We start from the raw sequence: 22,004 nt of genomic DNA, 5'->3' as shown, positions 1-22,004 counted from the left end.
TTATGAGGACAGTAATGCAGTTTGATTTATAGTTTATCTGCTTTTGGTACACTAATACATTAACAGGATGTTTGGCACAGGTTCCAGTGTGTTGTATGTTCAATCCCATTTTTGCATGCTATGAAAAACAAACACTAAGATCCTCTGTCAAAGGAATATCTGTTTATTTATTATGCAAGTAAAGTTTAATGCTTCCAACCCAAATTCGCAATCAACTGCAAGTGACTGCAGCAGAGGAACACAACAATCATGCTCAGACATGTCTAGTACATCAGACACCTTGAGGTAACATTCTCTACATCATTCACCCATCTCTGGATCAATATCTCGGTTTTAAAGCTTTTTAAGTTCAAACTCCAAAAGCCTGCATATTTCTGTGTGGCTAAGAAAAGCCACTGGTGTTGATTTCTGTCGTGATGCAGTATTGATTCCAGAAACCACTGCCATCACACTCAGACTGTTAAGATCAGAGCACTATTCAGCATCTCTAATTCTAGAGTCTGTATTTACAGATACTAGTGATGGCGAGATGCTAGAACGCACCTTCTTAATCAGTCAGAACAAATGGTGTGTTCAGCTCCTCAGCTAGCAGCTAATTAGCGAAGCTAAGTTTTTGTTAGCAGATTAGCTTTTCAGCTAACTTTGAAAACCTTTATCTTCTATTTCTCCATATCAGCCAACTCTCTCCCTTTACCAGTCGTTTCCACCCTTCTTGTTTTCCTCTTCTGCTGCTGTTTATGGACACGTTCTCCTCATCTTCTTCTTCTTCACCCAGCAATAGCCTAATTTCCGCTGGCACCCTGTTGGGCAACAGCACCGGTGGCGGACGTTGTTAACCCGGGCCTTGACCGATCCAGTATAGAAATTTGATTCTTAGTCTGCATGGTTGGGTTGGCTTGTTTTACGCCAGATGCCCTTCCTGATGCAACCCTCCTCATTTATCCGGGCTTGGGACCGGCACTCAGAATGTACTGGCTGCACACCTCATGTGGCTGCCTGGGTAGACTGAAATGTAATACAATATACTATCAAGTATGCTTTGGCTGATAACTGTGGTTGTTCTTGGATAATTTATTTTAGCCAATTTGATAAAGTGAGAGTTGGAGTGCTTTACACCTACACCACTAAAAGAACAGCTAAATGATGCACAGTTTGCACAACAACACATCATTTCTTTTCAGAACACGTAAATAAATGAGTCCATTTATTTAGTGTGACTTAACTGATTTGTTCAATCTAATGGATGTCTTGTCCTTAATGTGCTTCTGTGTTTCCCTTATGGCCCAGAAGCTAACATTTCTTAGAGCATAGGTGGAAGACAGACACTCAAGTATGTTTGTTTACCAGACGCCTATTTAATCTCCAAGTGGTGCATAATGCCAACTGAGTTTCTCCAGTACTGTGATTTAATGAAGCATTTAAATATGCAATTAATAGTAAAAGTAGCTTGGATCCAGGGAAACAGTCCTTTAAGCTGAACTTGATGCGGTGAGGTGCAGTGAGCTGCATGGACTGTAAAGTGTTGGAGCTGCAGCAAAAGACTGCTTGTGCATAGCCATTAGACATGCATGCACGTTAGGAAGGAATCAATACATGGCAAGGATTAACATACGAGTTATTAAGTACTGACGTATGCTACTTTAATCATCATCTGCAGACCTTGACCGCCTTCTATAAATGCACTTTAGTATTTTGGAGGTTTACACTATATACTGGAAGGCTAGGAGTGGTGACCCAGAGGTTAAGTGCTCTTTGTTACAGTGCAGAAGGTTCCTGGTTCAAGGCCGTCCCTGGTCATTCACCATGTAATGTGCAGTTGCATCAGGAACTCCACCCGGTGTAAGACGTGCCCAATCAACATGCAGATCTAGATTTGCTATAGCGACCCCAAGTGAAAACAAGGGAGAAGCAGAAGGGACTTTTACATTATATACTGGATGCATGCCAACTGTAATCTTCCATTTTTTTTGCAAAACCTGTGAGACGCAAGTGTTGTCAGACAGAAAGGCTCCCATCGTCAGAGCAGGTTATGCTGTCGCATCAGATTTAATGGTCAGATAATTCAGGTGGAAACATCGTCTTTGCTGCTGAGTCAGATCTTTATTTGCTGCCATACTGACAGTATCTTATTAACCCTCTGGAGTCCAGGGTATAATTGGCCGTTTTTCACTACTTTTGGTTTTACCTTTATAATTTCTTACAAAACTGTTTACTTTGTCTTGTTTGTTGTCATTTTTTTTCAGCACAACCTTACCTGTGTGGCTTTACAGTTTTTCTTTCATTCTGACATACTGCATTAACACAATGAACCTAAATCCACACACACAAAAATAAAATCCAAATAGAAAAAAGTTTGCTTTTTTACTGTGAAACCACAAACATGTTTAGCAAACCATTTTTATAACTTAGAATGCAAACAAATTATAAATTTCAATAACGCATGTACAAATGTAGCAAACAGTTATATACAACTGTTTATTTACATCAAAATGCAGGAAATACTTCAGGTGTTTTTTTGTATAACTATTTACAAAAAAATAAGATGCCACACAAATTATTTGTGCCACTATAATTACTGTCCAACACAAAACCTTTGTCTTGTGTTGGACATGTCACAGGCCTGACACTTTATTTCTCCTGTTGTCCACCTGGAGGCAGTGTTGGCACCACAATTTGTCTTTGCCTTTTTTTTCGCTCAGAAACTCCCCCACGTGGGGTTAGTGATTTGATTGGTTTCCATCATGTGATTTTTCCACCGGTGATAAAGGGGAAGAGAAAAGAGGAAGACATTTGCACGTGTGCTGCACGAACCGCCTTCACAACTAAATATGTGGGTTGATCATTTTTGATTGGTTTAGGTCGTGCATTTTCCACAAAATGATAGTCATGTTTTTTCCCCTTTTAATTGCTCCGGCCACAGAGGGGAAAGAGGGAGAGAACTCACGTTTATGCACGTGCTGGATGAAGCGCTGCTCCACACATTACCATAATATTCAGGAAGAAGCCTGGTGAAAATTATTAATCATGATTCAAGTTTTAATGGGCCTGTCAACAAAATTTAAAACTGATATCGTATAGTTTGTAGTCCGCACTTTCAATACACATTCAAACAGAAACTCAGTGTGAGGACTTTGATGGGAGGACCGCTTAATTCGGTTACACGTCTCCGCGTCAAATGACTCCAGAGGGTTACCTAAGTAGCTAAACACTTGAACCAATCAAAGTAATGACACTTATATTCTGGGTTTGGATGACTTCTGCTTTTGAGCAGTGAAGTTGGAGTAAGCATATATTCCACGTTTTTCACAACGCACGGCGGCAACTGGTACATTGAAATTTAGGGCCATATCTGGACAGTCTCCAGTGCATGAGTGCATTTGGTGTGCATCCAACAACACTTTGCTATTTCCACATTTTGTACCCTGAGAGCAATGTAAGGTACAGGATGCAAAAAGTTCGCATTTAGTCACTTATCATGTCTGACTTATGGGTACAGCATAAATTCTGAATCAGACTGTCATCTTGTCATTCCCTTTAAGAGCTGGGTTATGCTGGAACATGGCACACTATCCAGACAGCAGAGACTCAAGCAAGAGGCTTTTCGGGGAATCAGTGCATCTCTGTGCAATGTATCAGAGTGTGAGCATAGAACTCCCTGAAGTGAAGCACTTAGGTGAAATTTTGTATTTTTACATTAGTGTTATATTTCATTTGATTTATATTTACAAATTAGCTTGTGCTGCATTACAAAGTGTACACACATTGTGAACCTGCACCTGCATATCTGAACAATGCTCCACAAATAGCAGACAAACTGCATTCACCTTTAGATCAGATTGTTACTGATCTATGATGGAATCACTTACTGCCGACAATGCCTCCTTTTAAAGCTAACATCCTCATGGGTGCACACAAGTGCAAATGTACGTGTTATTTAACAAACTTGGGCACTGAGCATGGAAATGACTGCATTGGTTGTAAGGGTCTGGTCCCACTGGGGAGAGGATTAATTGCACATGAATTGAGTATACAACATTCGGGCGTTCATTGTCGTCCACAACAAAATTGGTCAAAAATGACAAATTCCCCAGTATGAATTACGGATATATTAATAATGTATAGCGAATATATAATGAACAATCACGGATGTATAACGCATGTCTTGAGGACACGGATCGGACGCATTGCGATTATCATGGAAGTATTACAGATGTATTTGAGAATGCATTGCGCATGTGTTGTGGAAACAACGGTTGTATTGCGCATTTGCGGCATCTGCATTTCCGTCATAAAAGAAGCGCATTCAGGCCTTTCGGGATCACTATTCACACCAACACCACAGTGACATGTCCACATGAACGAAGCTGGGGAGGAAGAAGCAGAAGGCTGCTGCTGATGCAGAAGAGAGGGCTCAATCTCCCACCCCACCTCCTCCAGCAACAGATGGGCCTGGTCTCCCACCCCACCCCCTGAGTGGTATGTTGTTGGATGGAAGCAACTCTCACACTACATCTTTGGGGATCCATAACTACATCTGTACGTCTCTACAGGTGGACTGGCAATGACTGGCAAGTATGTCAATTGCCACATTTATGGGTGATTCTTTAACTACGGGCACTATTGGCCTTGTAAATGTAATTTCCACCACATCATTGCCTTACAATATAAAGCGCCTTGGGGCATCTGTTTGTTGTGATTTGCCGCTATATACATGTGCTCTGTCACTGTTTATCTCCATAGAAACTACCCAAACAATCTTTCATACAAACTGTTTAAAGGGACATTACAGTGTTGTGGTGGAAATTACGGCAATAGTGTGGGACAACTACATTTTGTTTAAAAAAAAATCACAACAGTTGTATGACATTGAATACCCCAATTATGTTTTGATTATTTTACTGATATTTTATTCAGAGATATTTTAAAACATTAGAAAAACGTTTCTTTACCATTCATTTTTATCATTTTAGATGAAAAGTCTGGGTGTGGGACAAGCACAAAACGGCAAATTTGCATATAATGATGCTGAAAAAAGGTGAGTCATCAGACTACTAGAACAAATTTCTTAAAACACTTTCATTGTAAAGATAACTATAAAAGTGTGAAATTTCCCCTTTTTTTCTGTTTTTCATACAATATGATCAAAGGACATAAATGCCCATAGTCTAAGAATCACCCATATAGGCCCAACACCATAGTAGGAGAAACATGCCCATATCATGATGCTTGCACCACCATACTTCACTGTCTTCACTGTGAACTGTGGCTTGAATTCAGAGTTTGAGGGTCATCTCACAAACTGTCTGTGGCCCTTGGACCCAAAAAGAACAATTTTACTCTCATCAGTCCACAAAATATTCCTCCATTTCTCTTTAGGCCAGTTGATGTATTCTTTGGCAAATTGTAACCTTTTCTGCACATCTTTTATTTAACAGAGGGACTTTGCGGGGGATTCTTGCAAATTAATTAGCTTCACACAGGCGTCTTCTAACTGTCACAGCACTTACAGGTAACTCCAGACCGTCTTTGATCATCCTGGAGCTGATCAATGGGTGAGCCTTTGCCATTCTGGTTATTCTTCTATCCATTTTGATGGTGGTTTTCCATTTTCTTCTACTCGTCTTTTTTTTGTCCATTTTAAAGCATTGAAGATCATTGTAGATCATTTTTTGCACCTGCATATAAGTTTTCCCCTCTCCAATCAACTTTTTAATCAAACTACGCTGTTCTTCTGAACAATGTCTTGAATGTCCCATTTTCCTTAGGCTTAGAAAAGCATGTTCAACAGGTGCTGGCTTCATCTTTAAATAGGGGACACCTTATTCACACCTGTTTGTTCCACAAAATTGATGAACTCACTGACTGAATGCCACACTACTATTATTGTGAACACCCCCTTTTCTACTTTTTTTTACACAAATAGCCCAATTTCATAGCCTTAAGAGTGTGCATATCATGAATGCTTGGTCTTGTTGGATTTGTGAGAATCTACTGAATCCACTAGTACCTTGTTTCCCATGTAACAATAAGAAATATACTCAAAACCTGGATTAATCTTTTTAGTCACATAGCACTATTATTCTGAACACTAAGTTTGTAGACAAGAAGTCGACTTGCCAATTGGGTACCGCAGTCTCATTTGAGGGTGGGTGCTAAAGAGGTTAAATGAGAGCATAATTCTACTTCCCGGGAGAGCCCTCATATGTCCCCATCAGACATATGACACTTTCTCTGTTTTTGGGCAAATTACATTCAAGCAAAGTGAAAATGCAAATAAAAAGTGATGATGTGGTGGGAAGTGAACATGTTACAGTTTGTTTATGATCCGGAGCTCAAACATGTCGAGGCGGTTGTGCAGCCGAGAGAACGGAGCTACTATATCAAGGTGTAGGCTAAAACGTATCGACACGACCTCTCCCATTTGACTTGTCTTCCCTTCTACCCTGGAAACCGAAAACCCCCTGCACTTTTCACAACTGCTTCGGTGACTGCAGCCGAAAACAAATTAGTACACCATTTTTTCCATTAGAAGTGATGCTGTGGATGTGCCGGTTGTCCCCGGAAGTGGTCAAATCCCACAATATCACTCAGGGCTTCAAATGAGACTGCAGTTCCCTATAATGTAGAACTGGGTTCAAATCATGCTCATGGTACCAGTCTGTGTCCATAGACAAGGCGCTTCATCATCGTCCCAATCCTCCTAGCTGTAAATGTGTACCAGCCTTGGCTGGGGAAATAATGACTGACTGGCACAATCAGGAGATAAATACTGGCACCAACGTCACCACAGGGCCAAGATAGAACATACTTCTAGTGCACACCACATTAGCTTGTGCAACAACATAGTATCTAGTACAGACCCAATATATTTACTGCACTGAAGATAGTATCTGTTACCCAGATACTATTAAAGGTGCACTAGTGACAGAAACAGCAAGTTGTTATTGTCTAACTTATGTTGCACACGAGATAGCATATAATACAGACCAGATATTACTTACACCATACTGCAAAGTGTGCAATAGTTACAGTAATAACTACTGTTCACTCAGTAGTATCTGGTGCATGCCATACTACAAAGTGTGCAGTAGTTACAGTAAGAACTACTGTTCACTCAGTAGTATGTGGCGCACACCATACTGCAAAGTGTGTAATAGTTACAGTAATAACTACTGTTCACTCAGTAGTATCTGGTGCATGCCATACTACAAAGTGTGCAGTAGTTACAGTAATAACTACTGTTCACTCAATAGTATGTGGCGCACACGATACTACAAAGTGTGCAGTAGTTACAGTAATAACTACTGTTCACTCAATAGTATGTGGCGCACACGATACTACAAAGTGTGCAGTAGTTACAGTAAGAACTACTGTTCACTCAGTAGTATGTGGTGCATGCTGTACTGCAAAGTGTGCAATAGTTACAGTAATAACTACTGCTCTCAGTATGTGGTGCACAGTATGCTGAGCTGTGCTCGCTCCACAGCATATTCTGTGCACATGAAATTCAGAGGGAAAAGACTTTGGGCTTGATGCTCCAAACTTTCCAAACGGTTAATCACTGGAAAGTTTAATATTCAGATGAGGTGACGACTAGAATGTAAATGTAATGACCTGATGACACTAAATGCAGATGGAGAAAAACCAATATCTGATTCCAGTTTAATTAATCCCACAATTTTAACTATGATTTTGTATCACACAATAAGAACACCCCCCCCCCCCCCGCCAAAAAAGTCTTTAGAATACAAATGAGATGTAGAATAAATCGAAGAACCCAGGCACAGCCGAATTATTTAGCATGAAGAGAAAGAAAGGATGAGAATCTGACAGAACTGTGTCACGGTGAAACTTAACGCGATTGTCTGTGCGCCAAGTGGGCTGCTGTCCCAAACCCAAAGTGCGCCACTGTCTCCAGCCTGTGCGCACCTCATCTCCTCAACCACCATTTACTCCCACAGGGAATTTGCATACAAAAAACAGAGTAAATCCTCTATAATCTGACAAAATACATAGGCGACATTTTCTCAGCCTCCTTTTATTCTCAACATTCAGGATTATAATTGCACTTGAGTTTGTTTGTTTTTTTCTCCTCTCTGTCGGATAACATAGTGAGAAGTTATTAAAATAAGACTATATATCAGGGCGGCTTTGACAGTCTCGTTCAGACAGAGTTCCGAGGTACCCTTGGGCTGTGTTGGGGTCCGGGGACCCTCCCGGGGACCCCCACTGTGCGCTCATCGTTCCCGGACAGCAAACTGTCGTCGGATCGATCCCTGCGCAGTTCCTGCATGCTCTCTTCATACGTGGGCAGGTATTTGACCTCGTCGTAGGCTGGCAGGCTCAGAGAGGTGAACCCCGCCAGGCTGATCTCGGGGTTCCGGTCCAGCAGGGAGTCCTGCGAGGCCGACGCGTGGCCGTGGAACAGGGAGGAGGAGGGCTCGTCGCTGCGCTCGTGGTGCGGGTGCCGCCGCGGCTGCGGGCAGATGATCCTCTGGATGAAGTAACCCATGGCGAAGAGGAGCAGCAGGATGAGGATGCCGGACAGCTTGCGCGTGAACCAGCCCACGTTGTCGAAGAAAACGTGGATCGGCATCTTGCAGCAGCGCACAGCAGAGCTGCCGTTGCCATGACCGGCGTCGATGGGCGGACAGCACTGCTGGCCGTCCCCGCATTGGACCTCCCCGCAGCTCCGCAGGGCTTGGCAGGCGGAGAGCAGACACGCCGACAGAAAGGTCCCGCCGCCGCCCGCCAGACGGGGCATCATTCCGGCAGGGTGGAGGGCTGCGGCGCGCGCGCAGGTGTTCCAGGTTCCAGCTGTGGTTCTGTGCAGAGCGCAGCGGGACAGCAGGTGCCCCCTCTGGCTGAGGACGACCTGTGGTGCGGACCGGGAGGAGAAGAGGAGCGCTGATCACTCTCATGAATAATCCCACACTGGTGTTCTTCTTATTTTTCTCATTATTCAGTGGAGACTTTTCTCTCTCTGTGCTGCCCTCAGAAGTGTCCCCGACCTCAGCTGGATTAGCCTGAGCCTCGGCGGGGGAAATGTTGAGTCATCATGTAGAAATTTGCTTAAAATCATCCCGATTCTACTGACTTCTTCTTCTGCCGTTAGCCCCTCAGAGCGCGTGACACTTCGTACCCGAACACGGTCCTTGAGGACACGCCACACGTCAATCACAGCGAAGACAGCCAATCAGGCTCTGAGTGGGCGGGTTGAACCTAAAGGACGACTTCACTTTATTTTGACTCCTCTGTCATCTTAAAAAACAAGAACCGCTTGTACTCATCAGCAGAGCAGGTAGCTGGAGAATGTGTGAAGTTTTGACTCACTCAGAACTTCTCATATTGTACTAATAGATTATCTTACTTACCACATTCTCTAGTTTGAAAACAGGGTGCCCCCCCCAAAAAAGTGCTACAAAATCATTTGACTGTAATTCTACAACAGCTAATCTGAATTGTTTTTATTTTTCAGACATCAAGATATATGTGAGGAGTTTCTTCTGATGTAGTCTGAGACTGATCCAATGAGGATGCTGCTGCTTACAATTGAGCAAAAAGGGAAACAGGTGGAATTCTACTCTGAGACCAAATCGATGGTGCAAACAACATCAATGTCGTTTTGCAGTTTGAAAAGCTCCAGACAGAGGATTGTAAAGAAGTTTCAAACTGATAGAACAGTTCACAGTGTGAGCAAAGGGAGATCTGACTGAACCAGAGGCACAGTGCACATCTTGTGAATGCCAAAACTCTGACAAACTGAGGTGAAATTAGAAATGAACACCAGAGATAACATTCCCTAAGATATGTTTCAAGACGAAATGACAGAAATCAGTATCCAAAAGTGTATAGATTTTCTATGGCTTTATTTTTTGGGGGGGACAACCCGTATTTTGAGGTTTCTATAAGTACAAAAACAAAATCTGAGATGTCCAGACCTGTAGTTTTATGTTACAGCCTTATTCCACAATGGCGTATTCATATAGACCCGGTGTCGGCGACTGAATGGTCCCCCCTAAAAATCAGTCCCCCTACCTTCACTGCGCATGCGTTTTATCGGAGCGTCAGCAGCAGCTCAGATTATCACCTTGTTTCTACTTAAAACTGCACTCTAGTCATTATCTATCTCAGCAACAGATCATATCATTTCCACATAAATTCAGCATTATTTCATAATAAGACAGAAAGCGATCAGAGCGAGACAGCAGCACGCCTGAGTCTGACTCTCTACACCCAAAGTTATCAAAGGGAATAATGTGATTATTAACCATCAGATGACAAGGTAAAATCTCTTAAATCATTCTAAAGTCAGTTTGAAGCAAAAACAAGGCGATAATCGGTGAATCGCTACTGATGCTCTGAAATGACGCATGTGCAGTGAAGGCAGGACGGACTGATTTTTAGGGGAGACCCTTCGGTGGGTGACACCAGGTCTATAGAAAACTTATGGTTGACATCACAGAGGGTTTGGCCAGCATATGTACAGGCTGTGGTTGAACTGCTATATTAGAAAAATGCACATACCTTAGCAGTCCATATTGTTTAAGATGTATTACTAATCTACTGATTATTACAAAGTTGTTCAAATTATTTCACTTGTGTTTTTAGTGCACACTGGGCTTTTGTAACTCCCTGGAAGGCTGCCCCATTCACTCTAACTTATTTCTTAATAATCCATTTTTGAAACAGATTTCTTACAAGCAAAGCAATGATCAGAGGTGAGTAGTGCTGTGACATTAAGCTTGTTTGCCTCTGTGTTTTATTAAGACTCTGGTAAAACATTAGTTTATCCTTTAATGACTCTCAAAGGCAAACTTGTTGACCTGAATGACACTCTTGGGGTGTCAAGAGTGCTCTGAAGTGTAAAACTGGGACTACTGCTTCAGTTTACTTGAGACTTTTACTACATCATATTTAGAAAACAGAGTCCCTCACAAAAAACAAGTTATACTGCAGACCTACATTATTTATGTTACAGGATACTTTGAAATATACAGGTGGAGGCCATATTTCTAAAACATCATGATGGATCTCCCTGAAACAACAGTGAAAGTCAGATAGTCATGATGTATGGGATTACATTTACATCAGGGTATTAGAAAATCTAAGATCCACAAGAAGCTAGAGAACACTCATGCTGCATTCACATGTTGGCAGTAAGTGACAGATGAAAAACCGACTGTTCCATTATTTTCAGTGAGAGGTTGACGGAACCTGTAGTTGTGACCATGCCAGCCGTATAGCGCAACAGCACTTGCGGTCAGAAGTTAAAATTTTTCAAGTTTTGCTCATCACTACAATGACAAGGACAAACCGGATGTTTGATCTTTATTGAGGAGGAAAAATAGCCAACAAGACATGGATTATTTAAGTGCAGAAAGTCACCTCGTTTTAAACAGGTAAACATGAATAATTTGTGTGATATTTCAGAAATGAAATAATTCATAAGCTGACAAAAAGTTTACTTTTACGCTGATGTTAGGGCAAGGGTTTCCCGTTTTCATATAACAAAACTGTAAAAATCTGTTGTATATTTCAATGAAAATGACCATGCCTCACGTCACGTCATCACCTGTAGTCTGCCATTGCAGACAACAGAAATTCTGTGTTAACAAATAAATGAGCAAATGGACTTCAAATGATGTATTGATAATGAAAAGGAATAGTACAGTATATTGGGCACAAAATGCATCTAACCCTTTCCTGTTGGACTTTGAAAAAATGAGGCGTCAGTGGATCCATTGCAGTCCTACAATGCATTTTCAAGGAATAAGTGAAATGAATGTAATCTTGACATATCAGCCGGTCTGCTCTGTGTAAGCCTGATCCTGTCAGACCTCAGAAGCTATAAGCAGTGCAAGACCTGGTTATTACTTGGATATCTCTTTGGAACACCAGCAGCTGTGCATCAGGAAGGGCATCCAGTGTAAAATCTGTGCCAAATACCAATGTGGACATGGCTGTATCTGCCGTGGTGACTCCAAACGCAACGGGAACAGCCGAAAGGACAACAACCATGTAATCTAGGCGTAGGAATTAGGTCTCACAAGGTGAAATGATATCAAAGCTGCCTGTACAATGTCAACAGCGCAAATACAATTGCAATATGACTGCTATTTTGATGCCAGGAGTCCTGTGAATGGAGAAGGTAATCAAGGTCACATCAAAGGTCAAACTGCACACAAAGCTTTGGATATAAAAATTGTCATGTACAGTAGGCTTCTTTTAACAGAAACAGATGGCATTCCGGTGTAAATCTCTTGAAATAACAGGAAGAAGGGAGGACCCACCTTCAAGAAAACAAAGAGCGATACATTGGAGCGATCCTAGTTTGGTTTTCTCTGAGTAGGTACTAATGAGGCACTGTAGTTTTCCACTGTATTCTGGATAAAAAGGCTGCTTGGACCATTCCCATGTGAATGGTCAGAGCATTATACTTTTAAAAATTACTTTTAAAAAATATAGTACTGAATGGTCAGAGCAGGAAGTAATATAATTTTTTTATATATTAAAAAAAATTGTAGAACCAAGGATGTCTAACGATATCATGAAATCACTGACTCATGTTGTAATTCACTAATCAGGCAGAAGTGTAAGACTGATAAAGATGATATCCTTGCACTTGATTTTTTAATTTTTTTTGCACATAATAGATCATTTTTATTCACCAGGCGCAATCCTGTCAAGAATTAATTATAGAACGTTTCCATCTGAAGCTTATAGAACTTTACAGTGATGCCTGACATTCAGCCATTCTCTCTCTCTCTCACACACACACACAGGCTCTTGCTCAATTCAGACATACTGTAAAAAGAACTGTTACAGCTTTTTTCATTGGTTCCCACATTCAGCAACAGATCCAGGTACAATCAGAATAAATTAAATGCACAGACTTGCAGCTGTCAAAGGGCAATTTGAGATGAAATTTTGTACTGCAGTTTCATCAGTTCTTTAAAGTACAAATTAAACATGTTTTTGGCAATATCACATCTGGTGACAATATGACAAAATGACAATATTCACCCAGTAAGTTCATGTCCAGGCCTCTTATTTTTACACAAGATTTTTTTCATTCTTTCTTGACAATAAATACAAATACTAAATGCAATACAGCAAATACATAATACAGTACCAGTAGTGTCTTATTGCAATGAACTCCATAGATTGAGCCAACAGTGTTGTTACACTGTTGTTACGGTACATTTGGAAAATATTATAATATAAACACTTCACTTTTTCCACACTTCCTTATGTTGCAACCTCACTCCAAAATGGAGTAAATTCATTTTTCCCTCAAAATTCTACTCACTACACCCCATAATGACATGAAATTTTTTTTTAATTTTTGCAAATTTATTAAAAATTAAAAAAAGAAATCACATGTACATAAGTATTCACATCTTTTGCTCAAGACTTTGTTGAGGCACCTTTGGCAGCAACCTTTGGTGCAGAGCCATTTTCAGATCTCTCCAGAGATGTTCAATCAGGTTCAGGTCTGGGCTCTGGTTGGGCCACTCAAGGACATTCACAGAGTTGTACTGAAGCCACTCCTTTGATATCTTGGCTGTGTGTTTGGAGTCATTGTCCTGTGAAACATGAACCGTCATCCCAGTCTGAGGTTAAGAGCACTGTGGAGCAAGTTTTCATCCAGGATGTCTCTGTACATTGCTGCATTCATCTTTCCCTCAATCCTGACTAGTCTCCCAGTTCCTGCTGCTGATAAACATCCCAACAGCATGTTACCACCACCTTGCTTCATTGTAGGGATGTGCCTGCTTTCCTCCAAACATGACACCTGACATTCATGCCAAAGAGTTAAATTTTTGTCTCATTAGACAAGAGAATTTTGTTTCTCATGTTGTTACAGTAGAACTCAACAAAGGATCATACAGTGGAAACTAAAGGAGGAAGATTGTCATGTGAAATTCAGTGAGCAGGTGAGAGAGGTGCTGGATGCAGGGGAAGCAATTTTGGACAACTGGAAAAATACTGCAGCTGCAGTGAGGGAAACAGCTAAGAAGGTACTGGGTTTGACATCTGGACAGTGGAAGGCAAGGAGACTTGGTGGTGGAACAAAGATATACAGGAAAACATAAGGAGAAAGAGGTTGGCAACAAAGAATTGGGGTAGTCGGAGAGATGAAAGTTGACAGGAGTACAAGGAGATGCGGTGTAAGGTGAAAAGAGAAGTGGCAAACGCTAAGAAAAAGGCATTTTGCAAGAAGTTGAATAGTAAAGGAGGAGAAAAGAACTTGTGGGTGATTCTTAGATTACGGGCACTTATTATGTCCTTTGATCATATTGTATGAAAAACAGAAAAAAGGGGAAATTTCACACTTTTATAGTTATCTTTACAATGAAAGTGTTAAGAAATTTGTTCTAGTAGTCTATGATGACTTTTCACCTTTTTTCAGCATCATTATATGCAAATATTGCCGTTTTGTGCTTGTCCCACACCCAGACTTTTCATCTTCAATGATAAAAATGAATGGTAAACGTTTTTTCTAATGTTTTAAAATGTCTCTGAATAAAATATCAGTAAAATAATCAAAACATAATTGGGGTATTCAATGTCATACAACTGTGATTTTTTTTTTTAAACAAAATGTAGTTGTCCCACACTATTGTCGTAATTTCCACCACAACACTGTAATGTCGCTTTAAACAGTTTGTATGAAAGATTGTTTGGGTAGTTTCTATGGAGATAAACAGTGACATCAGAGCACATGTATATAGCACCAAATCACAACAAACAGTTGCCCCAAGGCGCTTTATATTGTAAGGCAATGGTGTGGTGGAAATTACATTTACAAGGCCAATAGTGCCCGTAGTTAAAGAATCACCCTTGTACTAATTGGCCAGACAAAGGGGCAGAGCTGGAAAGGATGTGCAGCAGGTTAGGGTGGTAAAAGATGCACATGGTAATGTTCTGACACGTGAGGAGAGTGTGTTGAAAAGGTGGAGGGAATATTTTGAGGAGCTGATGAATGAAGAAAATGAGAGAAAAGGCTGACTGATGTGGAGAGAGTAAATCAGGAAGTACAAGGGTTAAGTAAGGATGAAGTGAGGGCAGCAATGAAAAGAATGAAGAGTAGAAAGGCAGTTGGTCCAGATGACATTCTGGTGGAGGGATGGAAATGTCTCGGAGAGATGGCAGTAGAGTTTCTAATCAGATTGTTTAATAAAATCTTGGAAAGTGAGAGAATGCCTGAGGAGTGGAGATGAAGTGTGCTGGTTCCTATTTTTAAAAAGAGTGATGTGTAGAGCTGCAGTAACTACAGAGGCATAAAGTTGATCAGCCACAGCACGAAGCAATGGGAAAGAGTAGTAGAAGCTAGGATTAGAAAACAGGTGAAGATCTGTCAATTTTGAGCTTCATGGCAAAGGCTGTGAATACTTACGTACACGTGGCTTCTGAGTTTTTTATTTTTAATAAATTTGCCAAAAACGTTTTTCACATTGTCATTATGGGGTATTTTGTGTAGAAGTTTGAGGAAAAAAATGAATTTCATCCATTTTTGAATAAGGCTGTAACATAACAAAAGGTGGAAAAAGTACAGCACTGTGAATACATTCCAGATGCACTGTACATGTTATATTGATGATACCAAAAAAAATGAGAAAATAAAAATTTTTAAATTTTTGTACCGGAATACTGTGACTCATGATCACAGAATTAGCATTTTAATTTGCAGTGTGCACTTCAACTACTCAGGGGGTCGGTGATGACGACGCTTCTCTTTCAGTCAGACTCAACAGCTTTTTTGCAAGGCTTGATGCATCTAACCTGTCAACCAGAGGGAAGCCTGGTCCTTTTCCACCATCTGTCAAGCCAGCTCTCATTATCAATGCAGCAGACACACAGAGAACCCTAACCAGGGTCAGCCCACGGAAACAGCAGGTCCGGACAACATTCTGGGACATGCGCTCAGAGTCTGAGCTGATGAGCAAGCAGATGTTCTGACTGACATCTTTAACATCTCTCTCAGTCAGGCCATTGTCTCCAGATGCTACAATTGTTCCAGTGGCAAAAAAATCAGTTCTGTCCTATCTGAATGTCTACCGCCCCGTTGCACTGACGCCAAGTGTGATGAAGTGTTTTGAACGACTTGTCAAACCACACATCACATCATCTCCCTGCATCACTTGACCCACTTCAGCTTGCTTACTGGCCAAACTGCTCCACAAAGGATGCAATATCCACCACCTTGCACTCAGTCCTCACTCATCTGGACCATAAAGACACCTATGCTAGGATCCTGTGCATTGATTTCAGCTCAGTGTTTAATACCATCATCCCCCAGAGACTTATGGAGAAACTGCTCCTACTTGGCCTGAACACTGCCGCATGTCTCTGGATCCTGGACTTTCTGACCAAAAGACCACAGTCTGTGTTGTGTGGGCCGCTGAAGAGGAGGTACTGCTGGCCCACCACCACCAGAGGGCGCCCTGCCTGGAGTGCGGGCTCCAGGCACCAGAGGGCGCTGCCGCCTAATGGGAGTAGCCTGGGTGACAGCTGTCACCCATCACCAGACTCAGCTGTTCCACTCAGCACAGAGGTATATCAGGAGGACGGCGTCTCCACCTCAGTGCCGAGATATCGCCTTACGTTAAAGGTAACTTTCTCTGCATTAATATTCCGATTAACTGGCTAAAAGATTTGTTAAACCTTTGCAGGACAGCTGATTATTGTGAGCTAAATTGCTTGGAGAAGTACTCACCTTTCTGCAGTATTGACGTGAGGTGGAGTCAGCTTCTTCCCTCTCTGTGTACTGGGTGCAGCCGCATCCACACCTGTGTGTTTGTTCTCTTGCCAGCAGTACCGGATCCGACGAGCGGAGGCAGTGGCCACCTGGGAATTCGGGACTTGGCGGTTCCAGTATTTCCAGGGTTCGGTGGCAGGGGAGATCTGGGTGGTTCCGGCTCGACTTGGACGAACGTCTCCTACCTTCGAGCCTGCCCACACGACACCAGTGGAATTCGGTGTAAACCCAAACTGTCAATTGTTGTATTGGTTGTGCATTTTCACAACAGTAAAACTTGTTATTTACTTTCTCCATTGTCCGTTCATTGCGCCCCCTGTTGTGGGTCCGTGTTCCAACACTTTCACAACAGGATATCTCGGCCAGCGTCATGGACCCCGAGGGGCGTCAACCGGCTGTTGAACGGCCAATGGAAGACCAAGGCGCGGCGGAGGCTTCGGGAGGGGTAATCGGTGAGTTGCAGCGGATTCTCACCGCTTTCACCTCTCGGATCGACTTAATGACCGAGCAGCACGTTCTCCTAAACCGCAGGGTGGAGGCTCTCGCCGCACAAGTGGAGGCGCGCCCTTCGGGCGCCGCTGCGGCTCTCCCTCCCGAGGACCCTGCGCGCGAAAGTGATGTTCCACTGGTCGTTCAACGGTCCCTTCCTCCGTCCCCAGAAGCATACATAAGCCCTCCAGAGCCGTACGGAGGCTGTGTGGAGACGTGCGCGGACTTTCTGATGCAGTGTTCGCTCGTCTTCGCACAGCGTCCCGTGATGTACGCGACTGATGCTAGCAAAGTAGCCTATGTGATAAATCTGCTTCGCGGGGAGGCACGCGCTTGGGCTACAGCGCTCTGGGAGCAGAACTCCCGGCTCCTTCACACATACGATGGGTTTGTACGGGAGCTGAGAACGGTGTTCGATCATCCCAATAGAGGAGAGTCCGCTTCAACCGCACTACTGTCAATAAGACAGGGGCGTCGGAGTGCAGCTGCCTATGCAGTCGCCTTCCGCATCGCGGCGGCGAGATCCGGCTGGAATAGCACTGCCCTCCGCGCTGCCTTTGTAAACGGACTGTCACTGGTCCTAAAAGAGCACCTGGTGGCTAAGGACGAACCGCGGGATTTAGATGGGTTCATCGATCTAGTTATACGACTCGACAACCGGTTAGAAGAACGCCGTCGGGAACGAGGCGAAGGGCGTGGCCAGGCACGCGTCGTCCCTCTCCCTTCCGGGTCCGATCGAGCTCCGCCCTCCCCACGCTCCTCTGTTCCTGCGCTCCGTGCGCCTATGGCTCCCCCTGCTGACGAAGCTATGGACACAAGCAGGGCAACATTTAGGGCACCTGGAGCACAAAGGAGGCGGGCCCACGGAGCTTGTTATGTTTGTGGCTCGAGTGAGCATCTCGCAAACGACTGCCCCGAGCGGTTAAACTCCAACGCCCGCCCCTAGAGACTGGGCCAGGGGTGGGCCAAAATATTCACGTGGGACACACCCACATTGCTACACGACTCCCAGTCACGATCCTGTTTGAGGATTCGACCCTGAAGGCCCCAGCACTGGTGGACACGGGCTCTGAGGGGAATCTGCTTGACAGTAGATGGGCCAGGGAGATAGGGCTCCCTCTGGTGGCTCTTACCTCGCCTGTGCAGGTTCGGGCGCTAGATGGCTCCCTACTCCCACCAATCACACATAAGACACCTCCAGTAACTCTGGTGGTGTCAGGTAACCACCGGGAGGTGATCGAGTTCTTTGTGACTCAGGCCACCTCCCGTGTGGTTTTGGGGTTCCCATGGATGCTAAAGCACAATCCCCGGATCGATTGGCCGTCCGGGGTAGTGGTTCAGTGGAGCGAAACCTGCCATCGGGAGTGTCTAGGTTCCTCGGTTCCTCCCGGCTCCCAAGCTAAGGAGGAGGTCCGAGTCCCGCCCAATCTGAAGGCGGTGCCGGCGGAGTACCATGACCTCGCTGACGTGTTCAGCAAGGATCTGGCTCTCACGCTTCCTCCCCACCGCCCGTATGATTGTGCCATTGATTTGGTTCCAGGCAGTGAGTTTCCGTCCAGTAGGCTGTACAACCTCTCACGGCCGGAGCGTGAATCAATGGAGACCTACATCCGGGACTCATTAGCTGCCGGGTTGATCCGGAATTCCACCTCTCCGATGGGTGCTGGTTTCTTTTTTGTGGGTAAAAAAGACGGCGGGCTTCGTCCATGCATTGATTATAGGGGGTTGAACGAAATCACGGTTCGCAATCGATACCCGTTGCCCCTGTTGGATTCGGTGTTCACCCCCTTGCATGGAGCCAATATCTTCACCAAACTTGATCTTAGGAATGCGTATCATTTGGTTCGGATCCGGAAGGGAGACGAATGGAAGACGGCATTTAACACCCCGTTGGGCCATTTTGAGTACCTGGTCATGCCGTTCGGTCTCACTAATGCTCCCGCGACCTTCCAAGCATTGGTAAACGATGTCCTGCGGGACTTCTTGCACCGGTTCGTCTTCGTATATCTGGATGATATACTCATCTTTTCCCCGGATCCTGAGACTCATGTCCGGCATGTCCGTCAGGTTCTGCAGCGGTTATTGGAGAACCGCCTGTTTGTGAAGGGCGAGAAGTGTGAATTCCACCGCACTTCTTTGTCCTTCTTGGGGTTTATCATCTCCTCTAACTCCGTCGCCCCTGATCCGGCCAAGGTTGCGGCGGTGAGAGATTGGCCCCAACCCACAAGCCGTAGGAAGCTGCAACAGTTCCTCGGTTTTGCTAATTTCTATAGGAGGTTCATTAAGGGCTATAGTCAGGTAGTTAGCCCCCTGACAGCCCTGACCTCACCAAAAGTTCCCTTCACCTGGTCGGATCGGTGCGAAGCCGCGTTCAAGGAGTTGAAACGGCGCTTCTCATCTGCACCAGTTCTGGTGCAGCCCGATCCTAGCCGCCAGTTAGTGGTTGAAGTGGATGCCTCGGACTCAGGGATAGGAGCGGTGCTCTCCCAGAGCGGGAAGACCGATAAGGTCCTTCACCCGTGTGCCTATTTTTCTCGCAGGTTGACCCCCGCTGAACGGAACTATGACGTCGGCAATCGGGAACTCCTTGCTGTGAAAGAGGCCCTCGAAGAGTGGAGACATCTGTTGGAGGGAACAGCCGTGCCATTCACGGTTTTCACTGACCATCGGAACCTGGAGTACATCAGGACCGCCAAGCGACTGAACCCCAGGCAAGCCCGCTGGTCACTGTTCTTTGGCCGTTTTGACTTCCGGATTACCTACCGTCCCGGGACCAAGAATCAAAGATCGGATGCATTGTCCCGGGTGCACGAAGACGAAGTCAAAACGGAACCGTCGGATCCCCCGGATCCCATCATCCCGGAGTCCGCTATCGTGGCCGCCCTCACCTGGGACGTGGAGAAGACCGTCCGGGAGGCCCTGACCCGTGTCCCGGACCCTGGAAACGGACCAAAGGACAAACTATACGTCCCACCAGAGGCTAGGGCTGCAGTCCTGGACTTCTGTCACGGTTCTAAGCTCTCCTGTCACCCAGGGGTGCGAAGGACCGTGACAGTCGTCCGGCAACGCTTCTGGTGGGCATCCCTGGAGGCCGACGTCCGGGACTACGTCCAGGCCTGTACCACCTGCGCCAGGGGCAAGGCCGATCACAGAAAGACCTCAGGGCAGCTACAGCCACTGCCCGTGCCTCATCGCCCCTGGTCCCACATCGGTCTGGACTTCGTCATGGGTCTCCCGCCGTCCCAGGGAAACACCGTCGTCTTCACGATAGTGGACTGTTTCTCCAAGGCGGCCCACTTCGTGGCCCTCCCGAAGCTCCCAACGGCCCAGGAGACAGCGGACCTCCTGGTCCACCACGTCGTCCGTCTGCATGGCATACCATCAGACATCGTCTCCGATCGCGGTCCCCAGTTCACCTCACATGTCTGGAGGAGCTTCTGCCGGGAACTGGGGGCCACGGTCAGCCTCTCGTCTGGGTACCACCCCCAGACCAACGGGCAGGCAGAGCGGGCGAATCAGGAGCTGGAGCAGACACTTCGCTGTGTGACAGCCGCGCACCCGACGGCCTGGAGTACCCACCTGGCCTGGATCGAGTACGCCCACAACAGCCGGGTGTCATCAGCCACCGGCCTCTCCCCGTTTGAGGTGTGCTTGGGGTATCAGCCCCCCTTGTTTCCGGTGGTTGAGGGAGAGGTCGGTGTGCCCTCGGTCCAGGCCCACCTACGGAAGTGCCGTCGGGTGTGGCGGGCCGCCCGCTCTGCCTTGTTGCAGGCCCGGACGAGGGCGAAGAAACATGCAGACCGGCGGCGAGCCCCAGCCCCCAAGTATTGTCCTGGGCAGGAGGTCTGGTTGTCCACCAAGGACATTCCTCTACAGGTTGACTCACCAAAACTACAAGAACGGTACATCGGACCTTATAAGATCCTCAAGGTCATCAACCCCGCCGCAGTGAGGCTCCAGCTTCCGGCCTCACTGCGGATCCATCCAGTTTTTCATGTTTCCCGGATCAAGCCTCTTCACACCTCACCCCTCTGCACCCCGGGTCCGGCGCCGCCTCCTGCCCGGATCATCGACGGAGCACCGGCTTGGACAGTCCGCCGGCTCCTTGATGTCCGTCGGATGGGCCGGGGTTTTCAGTATCTGGTGGACTGGGAGGGGTACGGACCCGAGGAACGCTCCTGGGTGAAGAAGGGCTTCATCCTGGACCCGGCCCTCCTGGCCGACTTCTACCGTCGCCATCCGGACAAGCCCGGTCGTGCGCCAGGAGGCGCCCGTTGAGGGGGGGGTCCTGTTGTGTGGGCCGCTGAAGAGGAGGTACTGCTGGCCCACCACCACCAGAGGGCGCCCTGCCTGGAGTGCGGGCTCCAGGCACCAGAGGGCGCTGCCGCCTAATGGGAGTAGCCTGGGTGACAGCTGTCACCCATCACCAGACTCAGCTGTTCCACTCAGCACAGAGGTATATCAGGAGGACGGCGTCTCCACCTCAGTGCCGAGATATCGCCTTACGTTAAAGGTAACGTTCTCTGCATTAATATTCCGATTAACTGGCTAAAAGATTTGTTAAACCTTTGCAGGACAGCTGATTATTGTGAGCTAAATTGCTTGGAGAAGTACTCACCTTTCTGCAGTATTGACGTGAGGTGGAGTCAGCTTCTTCCCTCTCTGTGTACTGGGTGCAGCCGCATCCACACCTGTGTGTTTGTTCTCTTGCCAGCAGTACCGGATCCGACGAGCGGAGGCAGTGGCCACC

At 45.6% G+C, this 22,004-nt stretch overlaps 1 protein-coding gene across 2 annotated transcripts; it reads right to left on the bottom strand.

The window, feature by feature from the left end:
• Nucleotides 1-8,018: 8,018 nt before the first annotated feature.
• On the bottom strand, nucleotides 8,019-14,588 carry LOC117508511 (uncharacterized membrane protein C3orf80). Of its 2 annotated transcripts, XM_034168292.1 has the most exons (4): nucleotides 14,585-14,588; nucleotides 13,668-13,671; nucleotides 8,838-8,942; nucleotides 8,019-8,782 (listed from the first exon to the last, which is right to left on the bottom strand). In XM_034168292.1, the coding sequence occupies exons 3-4, from the start codon at nucleotides 8,919-8,921 to the stop codon at nucleotides 8,165-8,167; spliced, it is 702 nt and encodes a 233-aa protein (XP_034024183.1). In that variant the 5' UTR covers nucleotides 8,922-8,942; nucleotides 13,668-13,671; nucleotides 14,585-14,588; the 3' UTR covers nucleotides 8,019-8,164. The 2 variants fall into 2 exon arrangements, with proteins under 2 accessions (XP_034024183.1, XP_034024182.1); XM_034168291.1 differs by lacking the exons at nucleotides 13,668-13,671; nucleotides 14,585-14,588 and having other exon boundaries at nucleotides 8,838-9,125.
• Nucleotides 14,589-22,004: the final 7,416 nt, after the last annotated feature.

This window comes from Thalassophryne amazonica, chromosome 4, assembly GCF_902500255.1.
Source record: "Thalassophryne amazonica chromosome 4, fThaAma1.1, whole genome shotgun sequence".
NCBI lineage: Eukaryota > Metazoa > Chordata > Actinopteri > Batrachoidiformes > Batrachoididae > Thalassophryne > Thalassophryne amazonica.
This window is presented reverse-complemented; position numbering and strand designations above follow the sequence as displayed.

What these genes read in the sequence shown, in the direction of transcription:
- LOC117508511 (XM_034168292.1), bottom strand. Translation starts at nt 8,921, where the DNA reads ATGAGAGTGATCAGCGCTCCTCTTCTCCTCCCGGTCCGCACCACAGGT. An exon ending in GGGCACCTGCTGTCCCGCTG is followed by an intron (nt 8,783 to 8,837) that starts CGCTCTGCACAG and finishes CGCGCCGCAGCC; the next exon opens with CTCCACCCTGCCGGAATGAT.